The sequence below is a fragment of the Pteropus medius genome, unplaced genomic scaffold (assembly GCF_902729225.1).
Source record: "Pteropus medius unplaced genomic scaffold, Ma_sr-lr_union100, whole genome shotgun sequence".
Classification (NCBI taxonomy): domain Eukaryota; kingdom Metazoa; phylum Chordata; class Mammalia; order Chiroptera; family Pteropodidae; genus Pteropus; species Pteropus medius.
In genome coordinates, this window is record NW_024342473.1 from 14,096,783 (window position 1) to 14,118,563 (window position 21,781).

Sequence of the window (21,781 nt, forward strand, 5' to 3'; positions counted from 1 at the left end):
CTGGGCAAATACCCAAGGAGTGGATTCGATGCATATATACTAGTAAGTACAGCAAATGTTTAGTTTTATAATAAACTGCCAAACTGTTTTCCATTTTGTATTCCCAGTGGCAGTTTATGAGTTAGTTTGCTATTCTCAGTCCTTTGCATTCCTGTCCTACAGGTTTCTGATGACGACTGTGACAAATGTTTTATCGTTGTTGTTATCTGATTGGGATCATTTAATGATCATGATATAGTGGCTGGGAGGAATAGATTTTATCATAGCAACAGGACTCTAAAAAGGAGCTGAATTAGCAATTAATTCATTGAAACCTTTGGAGGTTTTTAATTTTAAAAAACTTAGCGTGATATAGAACATGTTAAACCACTATGATAGTAACGAGCAGCAGCATTATTTAGTGGTTAAGAAAGAGGTCGGTTGTCCAACATTGGATGGACCTCAAGATAATCATGCTGAGAAATAAGCCAGAAGGAAATAGTTGAAAATCACGTAATATCACTTATATGTAAGATATTAACTTAAAAGCAACAAATGAACAGGACAGAGACTCATGGACATTGACAGGAGACTAGTGGTTACCAGAGGATAGGGAGAAAGGGGGAGGGGAGAGAGAGATGGGGTATTAGGGGTCAAATATGTGGTGACAGAAAGAAATCTAACTATGGGAGGTGAACACACAGTGTAAATATATATATATGCCTTACTGTTAAAATATATAACTGAAACTTACTGGATTTTGTTAACCAATGTCACCATAAAAATAAATAAATAGATAGATAGATAGATAGATAGATAGATAAATAGATAAATAAGGGGTTGGATGTCAGAATGCTTTGATTTGAATCCTTACTAAATCAGTTACTGGCAGTGTGACTTTGGGTTAAACTACTTAGTCTCTCTCGCCTCTGCTTTTTTGTTTTTGTTTTTTGTTTTTCTCCAGGCAAAGGGGAATAATAAGAGCACCTAGTTTTTAGAGTTGCTCTGAGATTTATTAAGATAATACATGTAAAGCATTAGACATTGCCTGCCACATAGAAAGTGCTCAGAGGGTTAACTGCTGTTATTGTTCTGTTCACCTAGAGAATGTTAGAAAGCTTCAGAATTTTATAAATTCACTCGTAGTAACTATTAAGCCTACCCCTGTACTCAAATCTTTCAGCTTCCCTTATTTATTTCAGCTTTAGAAAGATAGTGGTAGTGCTATTTGGTTTATTTTCCAGTGCTTTGATAATTTTTACAACCCCTCTTTTTATTGGTGAATTTGGTTTTTTATGTATGCAATTAAATTTGGATTTGTGCATTGGGCCATGAGTGGAAAAAGAACAATTGGCCTTTAGTGGTATTAACCATTACTGTAAATTCAAAACAAAACAAAACAACGGCAGTTTTTTTTTCTTTGCCAGTATTTAGCTGGTTCATCAGGATTGTGAATTGGTGGTTCTTGAATACAAGCAAAACCCATTAGTTTGATTTAATTTTGTCTATAGTTCTTTACCTGCTGAATAAGCATGTCTGCTTCTTTTTTTTTTTTTGACTAGTTCTCATTATTGATGTAACAAAACAACTTGCCAGCATATTCAACATGTCTTTCCTTTTCTAAGTGTACTCACTTTCTAAATAGGGATAATAACAAAAAACCTGTTTTCTTTTTATCAGCTATTTAATTTTGTGTCGCTAAACATTGATAATTTGTGTGGTTTAATGAGTAAAAGTCAGTGAGTCAGCCTAATGAAACCCTCTAAAAGGGAAGTCCTTAGAGTCAGGGGTGGAGAGAGCTGGATCACGGTGTGTACTTAAGTTTCAGTTGCAGAACTTTGTAAATGGGTTGTCCCTCCTCCAATTCTAGAAATGCCCTTGAGAAGTAACCTTATTGACCTCTTTCTTTTATGAAGCTCTAAATCCATTAATTTATTTGAGTGTAGGTGTGGGTGTGACGGAGGGGTGATAGTGAATGACAAGTTCAGTTTTAAACATGTTGAAATTAACATTCCTTTGGGACGTGTGTGTGCGTATATCATGTTAGCAGTGGATATTCAGGGCTAGAGTCCAGGAGAGAGAAATTCGGACTGAAATCTAGCATATGAGAAGTAGGTGAAAGCCTTGGAAGTAGCTGGAATAACTCCCAAAAATGTATGTACAATGAAAGGAGGAGATAGAAATGGACCGAAGACAGAATCCATGGGGTCTGTCGACTATGATACTGCCATACTTCGAATCAGTTCTTTTAAAGTACTTTCATTAAAAAAAATAAAAAACAAAAAATAAAGTGCTTTTATTACATCAGTTGTAAGTTTAAATTAGATTCTGTGTAAATAATGAACTACATAGATCCAGGTCGTTCAATTCAATTCAGCAAATATTTATTGAGGTCCTTCTATGTGCTTTACCTTTGTTAGGCACTTGGGGATATAAACAAATTTGAAACTGTCTTTGCCGTCATGGACCTTCTAGACTAGTTTGTGAAGGCACTGAACAAATAATCACAAATAATACATAATTGCAAACTGTGCAAAATGCTGTGAAGGTAAAGTACTGGGTACTGGGTGAGCATTTTAAGAGGGACCTGGTCTCCTATGGGTACTGTCAGGGATAGCTTCCATGAGGAAGTGACATTTATTTCAGCTAGTAACTATTGAGTACCTAATATGTCCCTGGTACTGGGTTGTTTAAACTGAAATCTTGTGATTGGACATTAATAGGGTGAAAGAGGGTAGGATGGAGAAGGCAGGCTCTAAATAGAGGGAACTACATGTGCAAAGGTCCTGCAGTAGAAAGGAGCATGGTACCTTCTGGGAATTGAACATCTCAGGTGTAGCTATAGAAGGGAGAAGAGTAAGGTGGGGGGCGGGAGGGGAGGTTAGTTCATGGCCTTCTCAGCCATAAGAGAGATTTTGTTTTTTAGAGTAAAACTATCAAAAAGCTTCTAAAAAAAGTTTAAGTTTTCTCCCTTTTAAATATGCTTTATTAACTTTTATTATAGAAAAATTTTATACACACATATGCAGGGAGAGAGGGAGAGAGATTATTTCCCAACATTTAGTTTCAACAGTTATCAACTCATGAGCATTTTTATTTCATTTATACCCTTTGTACTGTTTTCACTCAACAACACTTCTGACACCAAATGTATGAGTTTTCCCTCACACCAGCCAATTTTTCAACTCTCCAGAAATTAACTGGGTGTCTTCCAATTTAACTCAGTTTTGACACTAACTACTGGAAATTAGCACAGATCCCTCAGTTTAAGGGCTCATTCCCACAGAATTGGCCCCACTTCAGATGCCAATTCCAAGTCCCAGGTTGCCACCTATACTTCGGACCAACTAACTGGCTATACATTGGGTGTTCCCAGTACCTCCTCATCATGTTTGATAATTTGCTAAAATGGCTCACAAACTCAGGGAAACACTTTACTTGTATTTACCGATTTATTATAAAGGCTACAACCCAGGAACAGCCACATGGAGAAATGCATAGGACAAGATATTTGTAGGAATTGGGGTAGGGTGGTGGAAGGATGGTGCAAAGAGCTTCCATGTCCTCCTTGGGCATTCTGGAAGCTCTACAAACCGTGTCATTTCGGGGTTTTTATTGAGGTTTTATTACTTCAGCATTGGTCAAATCATTGGCCATTGGTGATTTAGGTAAATTTTCAACCCCTATTCCACCCCCTACCTTGGAGATGAGGGTTCTAGGGCTGAAAATTTCAACTCTCTAATCATGGCTTAGTCTTGATTAGAGACCACTTGCCCCCATCTTGAAGCTATCTAGGGTCCCCTAGCCACCATTTATTTTGTTAGCATACAAAAGCTATTCTTACTAATCCAGTGATTCCAAGAGTTTAAGATGCTATGTGACTAAACTAGACAAAGAGCAAATATCTATTTCCCATCATACCACATGCTCCCATCCACTTTCCTTGCCTCTTCTATTATTTTGAAGTAAATAAGATCTCATAGTTCAGAGGATTTTGAAGCAAAGGAGGGACACAAGCAGGTTTGTTTTTTAAAACACTTCTCTGGCCTGGGAAGCAAAGGAGGATGCAGATAGTCATTTAGTAGATTATTTTGGTGGTCGAGATGAGAGATGATTGTAACATGGGCGAGTGAACATAGAGGTGTATGGATAAATTTGAGAGTTATTTAGGGAGTGATACACATATGCAAAAGTATGCGTGCTGGGGTATGTGAAAATTCTAAGATGGAAAAGGGTAAATCTTGCCTATAATAGAAGAAACAGACCAGACATGGAGTAGCATGGGTTACATAGCTGGTGGTATGGGAAAAGGTAAGGGCATTGTTAATGTTTTTCTTTGATGCGTTTTGTTCAGCCTAACAAACTTTATTGACTACAGTATTGCATTACTAGTTCTCTTTGATACATTCAGGTTTTCTAAGCTGAGAGTGGTCACACCTCCTCCTGCTTCTTCGTATTACTTGCAAAGCTTGCTTCTTTACTTTTAATGTGGACTCCCAGACCAAGGGTGAGCAGTTTCTTTGTTCTCTTTGTTATGTGAAGCAACTTTTCACCTTTCTGAGCCATAGATCTGGCCTTGGTTTCACAGTATCTTCTTTTTTTTCTTCTCCTTATGCAATATGCCTTTTTTTTTTTTCAAAAAAACTTTTTATTGTGATAAAATACCTATAACATTAAATTTACCATCTTAAAACCATTTTTGTATGTAGAGTCTAATGATATTAAATACTTTCATAATGTTGTGTAACCATTACCTTAGTCCATCTCCATAATTCTTTTTATCTTGTAAAGGTGAAACTATTCCATCAAAATATCAACTCCCCATCTCCCCCTACCATAAGCCCCTGGCAACCATCATTTTACTTTCTGTCTCTGATTTTGACTACAATAGTTTCCCCTAGTCTGTGGGAGAAATGTTCCAAGACCCCCAATGGATGCCTGAAACTGTGGATAGTACTGAACCCTATGTATACTATGTTTTTTCCTATGCATACATACCTATGATAACATTTAACTTATAAATTAGGCACAATAAGAGATTAACAATAACTAATAATACAATAGAATAATTACAACAATGTACTGTAATAAAAGTTGTGTGAATGGGGCTATCTCTCAAAATATCTTATTGTACTATACTCAACTCTTCATCTTGTGATGATATGAGATAATACGGTGCCTGTACAATGAGATGAAGTGATATGAATGTAGGCATTGTGACCTAACTATTGACTTTCTGACCGTAGGGCTATTTAGTGATTAATGGGCAGGTAGCAGTTACAGTGTGCATACCTTAGACAAAGAGATGATTCACATCCAGGGTGGGACATTGTGAGATTTCATCATGCTACTCAGAACAGCACGTAATTTAAGACTTATGAATTGTTTCTTTTTGGAATTTTTCATTTAATATTTTTGGACTTCAGTTGACTGCCAGTAACTGAAACCTTGGAAATAGAAACTGTAGATAAGAGGGAACTACTGTACACTAAGTACCTCATATGAGTGGAGTCATGCAATATTTGTCTTTTTGTGACTGGCTTATTTCACTTAGCATAATATTTCACTTAGCATAATGCTCTCAAGATTCATCCATGTTATAGCATGTATCAGATTTTTTTTTTTAAGACTACAAAAGCAGTGTTAGAGGGAAATTTATAGCAATACAAGACTGCCTCAAGAAACAGGAAAAACCTCAAACAAATAACCTTACATATGAAGGAACTAGAAAAAGAACAACCAAGTTCAAGGAGAGTAGATGGAAGGAAATAATAAAGATTAGAGTGGAAATAAATGAAAGAGTCCAAAAAGACAGTAGAAAAGATCAATGGAACCAAGAGCTGGTTCTTTGAAAAGGTAAACAAAATTGACAAACCTTTAGCCAGTCTCATCAAGATAAAAAGAGAGGGCCCAAATAAATAAAATCAGAAATAAAAAGGGAAAAATGACAGCTGACACCACAAAATACAAAGGATTTTAAGGAAATACTACAACAATTATATGCTAATAGATTGGACAACTTGGAAGAAATTGATAAATTCCCAGAAACATTCAATCTTCCAGGGTTGAATCAGGAAGAAACAAAACCAGAACAGACTGATAACTACTAACCAAATCAAATCAGTCGTCAAAAAATTCCTGACAAACAAAATGGCTTGGACCAAATGGCTTCATAGGTGAATTCCTGGACCAAATGGCTTCATAGGTGAATTTTACCAAACATTCCACAAAGAATTAATACCTATCCTTCTCAAACTATTCCAAAAATATTGAAAAGGAGAGAAGGCTCCCAAACTCATTTTACAAGGCCAGCATTACCCTGATAGCAAAACCAAAGACATTACAAAAAAAGAAAATTTTAGGCCAATATCTCTAATGAACATAAATTCAGAAATCCTCAACAAAATATTAGCAAACCAAATTCAGCATTACATTAAAAAAATCATACATCATGATCGAGTGGGATTTATTCCTAGGATGCAAGGCTGGTTCAATATCCACAAATCAATTAACATGATACACCACATAAACAAAATGAAGGATAAAAATCATGTGATCGTATCAATAGATGGAGAAAAAGCATTTGTCAAAACCCAGCATTTATTTATGATAAAAACTCTCAGCAATGTGGGGATAAACAGAATATACCTCAATATAATTAAGGCCATATATGACAAACTCATAGCTAACATCGTACTCAAAGGTGAAAAGCTGAAAGTTTTTCTTTAAGATCAGGAACAAGACAAGGATATCCACTTGTCACTGCTTTTATTCAACATTGTATTGGAAGTCCTAGCCACAGCAATCAGACAAAAGGAAATAAAAGGCATTTAAATTGGAAAGGAAGAAGTAAAACTGTCATTATTTGCAGATGCACAATGCTGTACATAGAGAACCCTAAAGAATTCACCAAAAACTTATTAGAACTAATAAGTGAATTCAGTTAAGTAGCAAATATATTAAATAATAATATTTGAAAATCTATTTTTATACACTAATAAACTATTAGAGAAATTAAGAAAACAATCCCATTTCCACTGCATCAAAAAGAATAAAATACCTAGTATATCCCATGCTTATGGATTGGAAGAATTAACATTGTTAAAATGTCTATACTACCCAAAGCAATCTACAATTCAGTGCAATCCCTTTGGTATCAGAATACCAAAGGCAATTTCACAGAACTGGAGCAAATAATCCTAAAATTTATATGGAACCACAAAAGACCTCAAGTAGCCAAAGCAACATTGAGAAAGAAGAACAAAGTTGGAGATACCGCACTACCTTATATCAAATGGTATTACAAGACTACAGTAATCAAAACAGCATAGTACTGGAATAAAAACAGACACATAGATCAGTGGAACAGACTAGAGAGCCCAGAAATAAACCCACACTTATATGATTTTCTGCAGTTGCTCTGTATGGACTTTTCTCTTGTTCATTTTTATGGTATTGAGTGTTCTATAATATTCCTGATTTAATGGCACCCTCTTATGTCACTATAGCAAAGTCCAAGTACTTTAGAGTGTTTTCTTTGTTGTTGTTTTAAGAGCTTTGTAAGTGTCCAATTTTATGGTTCTTTTATCTCGCAGAACCCTGAACATTTCTCACCTCTTTTTCTTTTACCCTTCACCACCAGTTGCTAAAGGATACTTCTCTCTTCCTTTTTGTCTTTTTTTTTTCCTTCTCTACACATTTCAAAAAATGCTCCTTTAATCACCCCTGTCTTTTAAAATTATATGTGTTCCTTTAAGTCATACCCGTCCCTTTAAATTAAACATACTTTGAAATCTCTTCCTTGTAATCTGTTCTGCCTGGACACTTTTCCAGTATTTTCAGATTTATTGTGGATTTAATCTTTCTGACAGTCATTCCAAATAACCTTTAGGCCCCTTCACTACCCTTTCTCTTCTGTCTTTTCTGCAGTTTTTTTTTAGTCTGCTTTTGCTTGCCACAAAGCCTTGTGCCTGGATGGAGGTGAGAGTGGTGATTTTTCTCTTTTTATTCACAGTTTATTTTTAATTTTGTCAATATGTGTCTTCAAATTATGCTGCAGGGGTAGTTTTATGTAGAATTTCTTTTTCTTCTTATCGTTTAGAAATAAATTTGGGGAGATAGTTATGCAACTGCCATTGTCCTCAGCTGTCTTGGAAGTCTTGGATTACTTAATAATTGTTGATGGCACAACTAGCCATCCACCTGGAAATAAAATTGGAATCCAGTTTTATACCATGTAGGAGTTACTAAAATTCCAGGTACATTAAAGACTCATGTGTAAGAAAATCTAGGTGGATACCTGTATGATCTGTAATCTGAGTGCGAAGGTGGAGGGATGCTCTTTTAACCGAGAATAGAAAGCAGAAGCTATAAAAGAAAAGATGTGTGTGTATGCAGAGGATAGAAGAAATATTTGCAATGTTGAGGACAATGATAAAGTATAAAAACTTTTTATAAATTGACAAGAATGATAACCCAGTAGAAAAATACATGATTAGAAAGACATGAATAAGTATTTTTTAGTAGAGTATATCCAAATAATCAATAAACATAAGATGTTCAGATTTATTAGTAATCAAGGAAATTCAAGTTAGAGCAACAACATGTCCCTTTATAGCTATCGAACTAGCAAAATTAAAAAAACAAAGCAGAATTATCTATGGCTTTCAGGGATGGAGATAAATAAGGTACTTTTATATCTTCTGCACAATATTTAAGAACTACTTAATGAAGGGGGAGAAGGCTTGTGTTTTTCCCTTTCTCAAATACAAACTTTCCAAATATCTAATAAAGATAAATTAAGCATAGTAATCAAGCTTGAGAAGGGAAGTGTCATCAAATTTATATTTATAACTTAACAGGGCATATTGAGAAACAGGAAACTCCTTTTAATTAGTCTGGGTTCTCTAACACTGGAGTTCTTTCTTGAAGATCTATCTATATCATGAAAATAAAATGCCACTCAGTGTTTCAGGATCTTTCTCTACTACCAGCTGTTATGACTGCCATTCTGGGGACTAGCTTAAAAGGTAGGACTTAGTCCTAACCTCTCCTGCAATATTTTATGAAGAAATTTTTCAAACATACAGCAAAGTTGAAAAGATTTTAAAATGAACAGAAATATACTCACCACTGAGATTCTACCATTAATATTTTACTATACTTGTTTTATCACATATCTATCTATATCTTTACACACACAGATATCAATGCATTTTACTTTTTGATGCATTTCAAAATAAATTACAGACATCAGTATACTTACCCCTAAATATACTTCAGTATGCGTATCAACTGGGGTTCAGTGTTTATTGAAGTAAAATTTACATACAATGAAATTTAAAAATCTTAAGGGTATATTCACTAAGTTTTGACAAATGCATACATCTTTTAATCCAGTGTTACCATCACCTCAAGAAGTTCCTTCATGTCCCTTCCCAGTCTATTTATGCCCTCACCTTCTAGGGGCAACCACTACATTGATTTAAGCCTTTTTATGGACATATGTTTTAGTTTGCGTAAATCCCTAGGAGAGGAATTTTGGTTCATTGAGTAGATTTATGTTTAATTTTGTAAGAAACTACTGGACATCTTTCTAAAGTGATTGTTTCTTTTTACACAGAGATTTATAAGAGTTCTCATTCTACATCTTTGCTTACTTTTGGTGTCGTTAGCCATTTATTTTAGCTGTACTTTTGAATGTGTAATAGTATATATCTTTATGTTTTTCATTTGTATTTTTCTGGGTAATAATGATGTTGACTACTTTTCTTGTGCTTATTGATCATTCATATATCTCGTGAAGTTTCATTTAAAAATTACATTGTCCTTTTTATTATTGAATTGTAGGAGTTCCTAATGTATCTTGGATGCTGGTCCTTTGTGAGATATATGTTTGTGAATATCCTAGAGGACTTTTAAGTACTTTTTTTAAGTACATTTTTTTTCAATGAATACTTACCAAGCACTTACTATGGGCTGGAATACAGCAGTAAACACAATATACAAAATCATTTCTGCCCTTTTGGAGTCGTTGTGGTTCCTTAATACGTCCAGGGAGACCAGTAAGAAGTCTTCTTCAGTGATCCAAGAGCTGATGGCTTGGACCAGAGTTTTAGCAATGGTGGGGGTGAGAATTATTTGGCTTCTTGATACTTTTTGAAAGTAGAGCTGACTAATTGAATTTGGAATATAAGAGAGGGAGGAATCAATGATGACTCTTCAGGTTTTTGGTCAAAAGAACTAGAATGATAGAGTTGCCATTTATTGAAATGTGGAAATCTACAGGAAGAACAGGTTTGGGAGGGGGTGGTGATAGTGTTGGATTAGGTTAGGAATTCATTTTTGAATATATTGACTTTGAGATGCGTATTAGATACCTATCTATATGGAGCAGTCAAGTGGGCAGATTGTGTGTGCGTGTGTGTGTGTGTGTGTGTGTGTGTATTAGATATATATATGAGTTTGGAGTTCAGGAAGGAGGTGTGAGTTGGAAATAGAAATTTGGGATTTGTCAGCATTTAGAACCCACTGTTGTACTGAGAGTGGAACTAGAACCTGAAGAGAAAAGGGTATACAAATCGCTAATTTTTAAAATAAACTTTTTATTTTGGGAGACTTTTAAATTTACACAAAAGTTGCAAAGATAGTACAGAGTTCCCATATGCCCTTCATCCATTTCCCTGTAAAATTAACATCTTACATAACCATGGTACATTACTGTTAACTAAAGACCAGATTTTGTGTTTTAACAGTTTGAAATCACTAATTGTAATGTAAGGTGGAAGTTTAGAAACATTTTATGAATCACCTATATAAGTTTTTGACTTTTTTTTCTTCTCTCTTGATAGAACTAATGGCTAAAGAGTAAATCAACATGGCAACTATGGTTCCGCCAGTGAAACTGAAATGGCTTGAACACCTCAACAGCTCCTGGATTACAGAGGACAGTGAATCTATTGCTACAAGAGAGGGAGTTGCTGTTCTATATTCTAAACTGGTCAGCAATAAGGAAGTAGTACCTTTGCCCCAACAAGTTTTGTGCCTCAAAGGACCACAGTTGCCAGACTTTGAACGTGAGTCTCTTTCAAGTGATGAACAGGACCACTATTTGGATGCCCTTCTTAGCAGCCAGCTAGCACTAGCGAAGATGGTATGTTCAGATTCCCCATTTGCTGGGGCACTTCGAAAACGACTGCTTGTACTCCAGCGTGTTTTTTATGCACTTTCTAATAAATACCACGACAAAGGCAAAGTGAAACAGCAACAGCATTCTCCAGAGAGCAGCTCTGGTTCAGCAGATGTCCATTCTGTTAGCGAACGACCCCGGTCAAGCACTGATGCACTTATAGAAATGGGCGTTCGAACTGGTCTAAGTTTATTATTTGCACTTCTAAGACAAAGTTGGATGATGCCTGTGTCGGGACCCGGTCTCAGTCTTTGCAACGATGTTATTCATACTGCAATTGAAGTTGTGAGCTCTTTGCCACCATTATCTTTAGCAAATGAAAGCAAGATTCCTCCTATGGGCTTGGACTGCTTATCACAAGTAACAACATTTCTTAAAGGAGTAACTATTCCCAATTCTGGGGCAGACACTTTAGGTCGTAGATTAGCTTCTGAGTTGCTGCTTGGTTTAGCAGCTCAGCGAGGTTCTTTGCGATATCTTCTTGAATGGATAGAAATGGCTTTGGGGGCTTCAGCAGTTGTAAATTCCATGGAGAAAAGCAAATTACTATCAAGCCAGGAAGGAATGATCAGCTTTGACTGCTTTATGATGATATTAATGCAGATGAGGCGTTCTTTGGTATGTATTACAAATCTCTATTATCTAACAATTTTGGGAAAAGTCAACTCAGCTCTTAATAAATTTGCGTTAATAGTGAATGATTTGAGAGTTTTACTGGTGATTGTTGGGTTAGTTAAATATTTTATACTCTGAAGAAATTTTTATACATGTTGATGTGAATATGTAATTCAAGGACAGGCTAATTGGTATAGTGGATCAGAAGTCAGTATCCACTCTATCAGGTGTAGATAGACCACTGGATCAGGAATCAGGATTATAGTTTTATGGCTTCTTATGTGAACTTGGGAAATTCATCTAACTTTTCTATGTAGTGGTAAACTTATATGTAAAAATGGGGCCTTGGCTAGTGAATGTGGAGGTCTTTTGAAAAAAATCTCTAATTTCATCCTTCTCAATTTTTATTAAGTATTTACTATATGCCAAGTGTTATTCTAGTCCCTAGGGATACAGCAGAGAAAAATACAATTTCTTCCCCATGGAGCTAACAGCCTAGTAAGGGAACCAGATAATAAATACACGATTTCACATAGTGAGAAGTCCTAAAATTAGGGAGGGAAAGAGAGCCTATCATAGAAAATGATAGGCTTGGGGCAGAGAGTGGGGAGGGTAAAGTGTGCTGTTTTAGTTAATGTGCTCAGGGAAGGACTCTGAATTGTGATATTTTAGCAGAGACTTGAATAGAAGGGAGTAATGAGCTAATAAGCAAAGATCCGTGGAAAGAGTGTATTGTTCCTGGAGGAAATTAATTGCTTTACTTTCATAGAGAAAGTAACCTTGGGTACCATATTAAAGAATAAATAATAAAATATAGTATATGATAATTTCAAGAGAGTCTAAGACTGAAATATAATGCCTTTGTGAAAACTAGAAATAAAAATTCAAATTAAGTATACAAAGTTAGCATATAAAGATTGAAATGTTTATAAACTATTTCAGTTAGGTTACATTGTTAGTCTTTTTGGTGTCTTTTATTACCAAATATCAATTAACAAATTTAATTAAAATAACTGAAAATACTACTTATGAATACGTATGTATATTTCAAGACATTTTTCCTTTAAACAAGTTGAGGGCTCTTGGATTGACAAGAATGTTTCATAAAAACAATTATATTGAATTTATTTTCAAACCAGGGCATTTAATTTTCACCTGGTTTACATTTTGCATTTGTGATCTTAATGGCAAATACTGGGTCATTTTTTTTTTTTTTTTACAAATTACTGTAAATTAGTACTTGGAGATTTTAAATGATAAGATCTATGAAATTCGAATTTCTTAATATTAAATAAAATTAAGACAAGAAAAGTATGCAGTACTTTGGAATACGAAGTGTTGGGAAGGGCCCTGTGATCTTTACATGAAGTGGAAACCTGGTGCTAGAGGTGCAATGGTCAAAGTAAGAGAGGTGTGAGGGAACAGCTATCAGAGGCAAGTAGGCTTTTTTCTGTTTTCTTATTCAATATTTGAACCCACTTACTTGAACATCTATTTTTCTAATTTTATTTTCTGATCCTTAATACTTTCTGGTAATGTTCTCTAAATTTACAATCTTCGCAAATATGTAATGCCATTTAATGACCTGAAATAATGTTGCTATTAATGGTCATATGTTAGTATTTCTGGAGGAGTCATTTAATTCTTCATTTTACAGTCTATTTATTTTGCATTGCTTTGTTACAAAGAAAACATTAATTATTGCACAATCTAATTATGTGATTATATGTTTGCCCATGATGTAGTTTCCTTCTTAAAATATTAAATACCCTGAGTTAGAGACCTCTTCTCCACCTTATCTTCTGAGTCCTTATCCCTTAGTGGGAAGAGGGTACCCCAGGAAACTAGATTGCTTTCCTCAGTATCTATTTAGCCACATTGTCTTTTAGCATGTTGGAAATAGGTTCATATGCATATTTGGCTGTTTACATTGATGCTATAAGCTTAAGAATTCTTTATAGTAAATACTTACCTACCTACATATGTAAATGTTTTAATCTTCATTTATTAACTTAAATTAGCAATCTCATTCCTTTATTGGCTTCTTTTATTTACTGTTCCCCAATACCTGGGACAAGGGAGGAGGAGGACTAACCTTTCTGTTCTGGTTAGGGTCATTACTCAAGTTGGATGTTCTCCTTGCCTGTAACCTTGGGGACCGATGGGCAAGGAAACCCCAGGGTAGTAGAATATTTCTTGGGACCCCATTTACTGGATATTGACCACCCAAAGAGTGTGTAATTGACAAAATTTTGCCTCCTTGACTGTTTCTGGGTCAAACCCTGTGACTCTTAGAAATAAATCGCTTTTTAATGTGATCAGTGAGAGATTGGCACTTAATTTACTCTTCTACTTTATAGCCATATCTTTTATAACACTTAGATAGATGTAAAAGTTGGTTTCATGACCTGATGTTCAGATTTGATCTCAATATACATGATCATAATATAAACAGTTCCTCAAATTTTCTGGTCTATTTAAGTGATTTCAATACATATGTCTCACTTCTTTCAAAAATGTATCCCACAATGTTTTAATTCTAGGGTTCATCTGCTGATCGGAGTCAGTGGAGGGAGCCAACCAGAACGTCTGATGGCTTGTGCTCACTCTATGAAGCAGCTTTGTGTCTCTTTGAAGAGGTATGTAATAATCATGGCTTTTACCTTAAAAATTACGTGTGTTAAAATGCTATAGCATGTATTTATTCCTTTAAAAAAACCATTCAGTCGCTAGAAAGGATGCAAAAAGAAAGTGACATCAGTGGTTGCCTCTAGAAAGTGGAGCTGGAGTTTCTGGCTTCACGGACGGGGAGGCATACTTTTCAATGTATACCCTTTTATTTATTTTGAACTTTATATCATGTATAGGTAACTATTTTTAAAAATATTATTAAATAAAACAGATATGGAAAGACGTACAAACAAATGTATGGTTTAATGAATTATCATTAAAAAAATATTCTTCTAGGGTTGGCTCCATCGTGTAGTGGTTAGCACGTCTGCTTTACATGCAGAAGGTCCTGGGTTTATGCCCCAGGTAGAGCCACAGACCATACCCTGGGTGTGTCATCCTGGGTGTGCCAGGCCCCAGGTGTGCCAGGCCCCCTGGGTATGCTGGGTGCGCCAGGCCCCAGGGGTACAGCAGGCCCCATGGGCATGCTGCGAGTGTGTGAGAGGAGATGCCCTGCCTTCAGAGAGCCAGTTCTTAAGGGGAAATGGCAATATCCATAGGTCAGAGGTGGAAGTTGGGGCGGGGGGTGGGGATTAAAGAAGGGGAAAATAAAATATCCTTCTAATCTGTACCCAAGTAAAGAAATAAAATTTCGTAGCTACTCTAGAAGCCCTTTTACTTCCTAGCCATAACCCTTTTCCTCTTCCCCTTAGTAACCACTATCCTAACTTTTCGAATTCAGATGCCTCTCAATTTACGATGGAGTTATATCCCAATAAAGTCATTGTAAATTTAAAACATTTTTAAGTAGAAATGCACTTAATGTACTTACCCTGCCAAACATCATAGCTTAGCCTAGCCTACCTTAAACGTGCTTAGAACACTTACATTAGCCTACAATTAAGCACCAAGCCTATTTTATAATAAAATGTTGAATATCTCATGTGGTTTATTAAGTGTATTGCTTTTGCACCATTTTAAAGTCAAAAACTGTAAGTTAAGCCATTGTAAGTTGGGGACTATCTGTAATCACTTCCTTGATTTTTTTTATAGTTGTGTCACACAGGTATGCATCCCTAGACACTGTAGTTCAATCTTGCTCATTAAAATAAAAGGTAAATCTTGAATCTCTTAATCTAAATGGTTCCCTTCCATTTTTTCCTTTTTTCAATGTATTTGTTCAGGAACCTGGGTTTTTTAGGCCATAGTATTGCCCACAATGTGGATTTTGCTGATCGATTACTCATAATCTAGTTCAATACGTTCTGTGTATTTCCTGCAAATTGGCAGGTGGATCCAGAGACTTGATCAGTCTTAGGTTTGATCACTTTGGCAAGACTAAACATGGTGCTGTGATCTTCCAGCAGATTCTATACGATTGTCTCTCTTTTCGTAGTTTTAGCAGCCCTTGATGCTTAATGACTAGATCTTTTCATTCATTTGTGGTTGATTGCAGTGGTGATATTCTATCATTTCTCTTACATTTACTAATTAGAAAGTTTTTATAAAGAGATGATTTCTTTATTGACTAGTTACTCTGCTACATTTCACATAGAAAAGGTAGAATAAATGCTTGACTTCCCCCACCTGTTTTTTTTAACATTAAATTTTATTTACTAGATTTCAGTTTAATGAATTGGTCTCCTGCCCTCTTCTAAACTTAACCAATTGATTTCATTTGAAAAATATCATTATGAACTGATAGATTTAAACCTATTTGACTTTCAATACATTGAATTATTATCTGTAGTGAAGCTCGTATTATTTCATCTTTGTCCAAGAGTCTTTCAGGGTAGTCACCTCTTCAGGGTGGTTCTTTAGTTATTTTGATAGTTTCTTTGATAGTTTCTTTGCTCTCTGACACATCAAATTGTTCCAGACTCATCTTGTACATTTCTTGCCCCAGATCTGGAACCTACTAGCTATTTTTACAAAAAGCCTTGGTTTCTTTTAGTGGGAAATAGTATTTCAGGACCACAATCAGGGTGCTAAATATGCTCACTGCTGCTGAGTTGATATCGTTTTTAGGTTTTTATAGTGGACAGAGCTAAGAGTGTGTGTGTGTGTGCGTGCATGAAGTTTAAATCTAAAATTATTCTCAAGTTGATACTGATAATTTCAATTTCAGGGCTATAGAAGTTTTACTTAACCTTTTGTACATTACATTTATATCTCCTTCTAAACTAAGAACGCTATTCTCAAAGATACAAGGCTGATAGAATTAGAATATCCTCTGATTACTTATTTGTTTTAATCACATATTATACACACACAAACAGTAGTCCTAAAATAAGACAAATATTACCACTGTATGATTACTGATAATAATCTTTACATATGTTCTTCCCATTTTTTATAGTTGTATTATATCTACATAGAGCATATATACTCTGTATTTTAATCCTCATTTAGTTTTAGTTCTGCAAATAACTACATATTTAATGTTCACTCCCAGTTTCTGTGTTGATGTCCTTTTTTTAAGGGGGGATTGTCTAAAACTCATTCTTTATTTTTCAATAAACGCTCATAGGAACAAGATTCTCTTAGTTTTTTCATGTTAATAATTGCTGTGTTCTTTATACTTGAAGTCAGTTTTGAGAATATAAAATTTTTGGCTCACATTTTCTTCTGCATCTTAAATATGTTCATCCATTTTCTTCTTGCATAAACATTTGCTGCCAAAGTCTGAAGATAATCTGATTTTCTTTCTCATATGAGTCATATGCTTGTTTTGCTGAGAAGCCTGAAGGATCTTGTTTTCTTTAAAGATCAGTAATTTTACTAAAATATATCTTGATATTATTTATTCTGGATTGATATTCTGAGATGTGAGAATTTCAATATGTAGTTTCAAATCTTTTTTATTTCAGGAAAGTTTTCCTGAATTATAATTTTAGTATTATTCTTATTCTTTTTATTCTTTTCATTCTCTTCTTTAAGGACCCTTATTATCTGTATGTTGGATACTTGCCTAACTAGTATGTCAGTTTTTCTTGAATACTTTTTATATCTTTATTTTTAAATTTTTAAAAAATTGTTTGTTGCTTTTGAGGTATCTACTAAATTTATTAATCCTTGGATTTCTCCTAGTTTAGTCTTCATTTCTGAAAATTTTTTAAATTTTTAATTCTTGAGTTCTGTTACCTCATTTTTCAGTGTTTCTGTTTCAGATTTGTGTTTTTCTGTCATATTTTATATCATTTTCTTAATCCCTTTAGCTTGCTTTGAAATAAGTTAGTTTAACTTGTTTTGCGGGCATTTCCTTCCTGGAATGCTTTTATTGTAGGAATGTTATTCTGCCTCTTTCCCTTCTTTTTTCTAATAGTAACTTCAGATGGAGTTTGACCTTAACGCTTTTCTGTTGCTTATTTTTATGCAAAATTTGTTTTCCTGAACTTTTAGAATGGGATGAGATTCAGGATATCTTTTCTAACTCCACAGACTCCCTCCCTCTACAATTTTTATGTAATGTTAAAAAAAGATGGTGGTTTTCTAATGTGTTTCTCTCCCCAACTTTTATCTTGCCCTCAATCTTTCCTCTCTGTTGTCTGTATTCTGCTCGATTTTTATTCCATTCCTAGCAGTTTCTTCCTAGTGTAGATGCTCTGTCCTTTAAGGGAATCTGGCTTGCCAATGTCAAGAGTACACAAGAGCAATCCTTCTTTTAGATTACTCTAGTTTCTTTTGAACTTCGCATGATGGATTCCTTGTACTTACTTAGCCGCTCTCAGAGAGGGCAGAGATCTTCCCAGTTGCAACTGCTGTTCTTAGGTTGGTTCACTCTTCTTTCCAGTGAATACCTGATTGGCTGTTTTGGGTTTTTCCTGTTCTGAGGTCTGTCAGACACTATTGCTTTCACCTGCACAGATGTCATTACCGTGCAGATTTTGTGTTTGGTGGTGGTTTGTCTGCATCTGCTTATATTGGAATTATTGGTGCTACCTCGTTGCCCGGTTTTATTTTGAATGTTAAGCATTGGTTTGGAGTTTTGCCTTCTAGTTGCTCTGTATAGTGAGTCAGAGTGTTTAGAAAACTACATTGCTCTTGCTTTTGTCATCTTTCCCAAATCCTACCCACTCCCTAGTTGCTTTCAAAACACATATTTCTAAGCTCTGTGAACAGATTTTTTTCCTGCCTCCCTCCTCCTTTTGGGGGGATCAGAGGGTTCTGATTTTCCTTATGTCCTATTACAGTAATAGTTTTTAGATAAAAAATTCTAACTGTCCTCCATTTGTCTCTAGCGAAATTTCAGATCTTTTATTAGGGACTAGTAGCCTTCACTTATGCGTATTTTGTATGTTCTTAAAACTGTCCTTATGTTCACTGGAAAATATTTGTCTAACATTATATTGTTTTGGATACTATTTAAAGAATTCGACTAAAATTACTTGATCCTCTCCCATTTAATAGGCTGGTAATCCAATACACTGACTTTTGAAGATTCCCCTTTTATTGTTTTATTTGATTCAGCAAAAAACCTAAAAGGCAGACAACATATTGACCACAGTTATAGTTAAAGTTAATATCTTTATTATATGGAGTTCATACAAGTCAATAAAAAAACCCATTAAGCTCTAATAAATAAGTGTGCAGAAATTAGTGCACTTTAGTTCTAAAAACTTTAGTTCTGTTCATAATAAGGATATGTGAAGTTAAAATAATGCATCCTCTTTTCCCCTCTTAAGTTGGCAAAATAATTAAAAGCACAATACTTATTATTGGTGTGGACTCAGTGAGACTTGTACTCTCATATAGATTTATTCCTTGGTTAGGGTAACTGGCCTAAGAACATGTATATGCAAAATTCTAGAAGGACATATATTAAAAAAAGATAACATTTATTGTATTAAGGTGATGTATTAAGGTGATGGGATTATCAGTGGTTTTTTAAGCTTTGTTTTTCTATAATGCTGTTTTGTGAAGTAATAAAATTTTTAGTGAAAAAGGTTTGATTGTGTGTCTCCATCTCTCCGTTTTTGCCATCTTTTTTTAGTATCTTTTAGTGGTTTATTCTACAATAGTTTATAGTATAGCCATCTATGTTTAAGGTTGAATGTGTTGTTAGATTATTCGAGCAGTTAAGAGTTTTAGAAGGGAAGTCAACAGTGATTTCAGAGAATATTTATAAAAATGTCTATTTAAAAAATCTCTTGACTATTTCTTTTATGTTTTTAATTTTAATAGGTTTGCAGAATGGCTTCTGATTACTCAAGAACATGTGCTAGCCCAGATAGCATTCAGACTGGTGATGCTCCCATTGTCTCAGAAACCTGTGAGGTTTATGTTTGGGGGAGCAACAGCAGCCATCAGTTGGTAGAAGGCACACAAGAGAAAATATTACAGCCCAAACTGGCTCCCAGTTTCTCTGATGCTCAGACTGTGAGTTCTCTGCATTTCTTACAAATTGATAGATGATGGCAGGGTTTGCTTTAAATAATGTTGAGTGTTTTTTAAATGAGTGATGATTCTTGATTGTTTCTTATCTACATTTTTTCTATACCATACTGTCAGTGTTTTCATTTTAATAGAAAAAAATATTTTTAGTTCCCCATTTCCCTAGCACTGTTAGCAAGTTTCAAAAAATTAATTTGGGATCTGGATTTTTAAAAAGAATTATGAATGAGAAAATATTTACCATTATATTCGACACAAATGGCAAATAAGACAATTAAAAATTAGAATTTTCCCTTTGGCATTTTCTTATTACGATCACTTTTTAACATTTGTAGCTACCATTTAACCAAGCTAGAACTTTTTATTTTATTATTTTCTCTAAAACATTTCTTAAAATGAGTTTAGAATATATTTTATATGGTTCTTGCCATAATGAACCCTAAAGAGTTTGTTGGAAAATATGTATTTTATTTCTTGCTCATCACCAATTATAGGAGCGGGTTAAAACATTTTACTTTGTTGTTTCCTTGAACCATGACCAGGCCGATGACCTGAAAAGATAAAATATATACTAATTTGAGCTTAACAATAAAATGAACATGAAAAAGCCAGTAATAGTTTTCTTAATTTTTCTATGTACTTTTAAATCCCTGTGGAGATTTATGCCTTGTTCTGCTTTAAAAGACTTCCTTTGAGTTTCTTTGGTAAAACCAGCCTGAAATATTATACTTTGATTCTCATAGGAGCATTTTATATTTACAGTTCTTTTTGTTTGCTTATAGATTGAAGCTGGACAATACTGCACTTTTGTCATTTCTACGGATGGCTCTGTCAGAGCTTGTGGTAAAGGCAGCTATGGGAGACTGGGCCTTGGAGATTCTAATAATCAGTCTACTTTAAAAAAGTTAACATTCGAGCCTCACAGGTCAATTAAAAAGGTTTCATCTTCTAAAGGATCTGACGGTCACACTTTAGCTTTTACAACAGAAGGAGAAGTCTTCAGTTGGGGAGATGGTGACTATGGGAAACTGGGTCATGGAAATAGTTCAACACAGAAATATCCCAAACTCATTCAGGGCCCTCTGCAGGGAAAGGTATGTGCTTTCTTTTTGGATTTAAAAATAATTAGATGCACTTGGTGCTATAATTGACAGTATCTTTCAGATTTTGATTTGTTCTCTCTGAAGTTGTCCTTCCCCCAGCTTCTCTTTTGTATATCTGCTTTATGGTTTACAAAACACTTATAAATATTATTTTAATTCTTACAGCAACCTTGTTAAATTGATTATTTTCTCATTTCACAGATAAAGAAGCAAAATAATCCATTCAACGAATGTTCATTTCGCACCTTTCAAGTGCCAGGCTGTGTTTTAGGCATTAGACATAGGGCAGTGAACAGAACAGACAAGATCCTTGCTCTCATGGAGCTTTAATCTGTGGGATAGAAATAAGAAATAAATAAACAAGAGATAACATGGTGTTAAAGAATAGTAAAGAAGAAAGTTGAGAGTTGTTATAGATATTAACTTGGACAGGTTGTGGTATTACATAATGAGGTCAGAGAGTTGGTTCTCTTGGAGGAGATGGCATTTTAACAGAAACTTAAATGAGGCATTTAGAGGGTTAAGTAACTTGCCCAAGGTCACACACAAATAATTGGCACCATTAGAAAATGAATTTAGATTTCTTCTTATTTCTATTTTACCTTTCTTTAAAGAAGTGAAGATATTTTTCTAAACTTACATGCGGTTGTATGGGTTCCTCCATTTTAAGATTTCATTCTTCCATGAAAGTTTTCTTATATAAAAATCTTTTGAAGTTTTAATTTTATACCAGGATTACAAGTGAGATACTTTTCCTTCATGGAAGATTGTCTGACAAGTTTGGCTAATCAATTCAATTTTACTTTATTATACCTTTCAGTATTTTAACTTA

At 34.7% G+C, this 21,781-nt stretch overlaps 1 protein-coding gene across 16 annotated transcripts in view; it reads left to right on the forward strand.

The window, feature by feature from the left end:
* HERC1 (HECT and RLD domain containing E3 ubiquitin protein ligase family member 1) overlaps positions 1–21,781 on the forward strand; it is a 163,095-nt gene that overhangs the window by 22,471 nt on the left and 118,843 nt on the right. For all 16 annotated transcript variants that reach the window (XM_039865348.1, XM_039865346.1, XM_039865356.1 and 13 more), the window contains 4 exons: positions 10,830–11,785; positions 14,326–14,421; positions 19,637–19,831; positions 20,629–20,940. In XM_039865348.1, coding sequence (XP_039721282.1) covers positions 10,856–11,785; positions 14,326–14,421; positions 19,637–19,831; positions 20,629–20,940 — 1,533 coding nt within the window. In that variant the 5' untranslated portion in view covers positions 10,830–10,855. The remainder of the gene's footprint in view (positions 1–10,829; positions 11,786–14,325; positions 14,422–19,636; positions 19,832–20,628; positions 20,941–21,781) is intronic.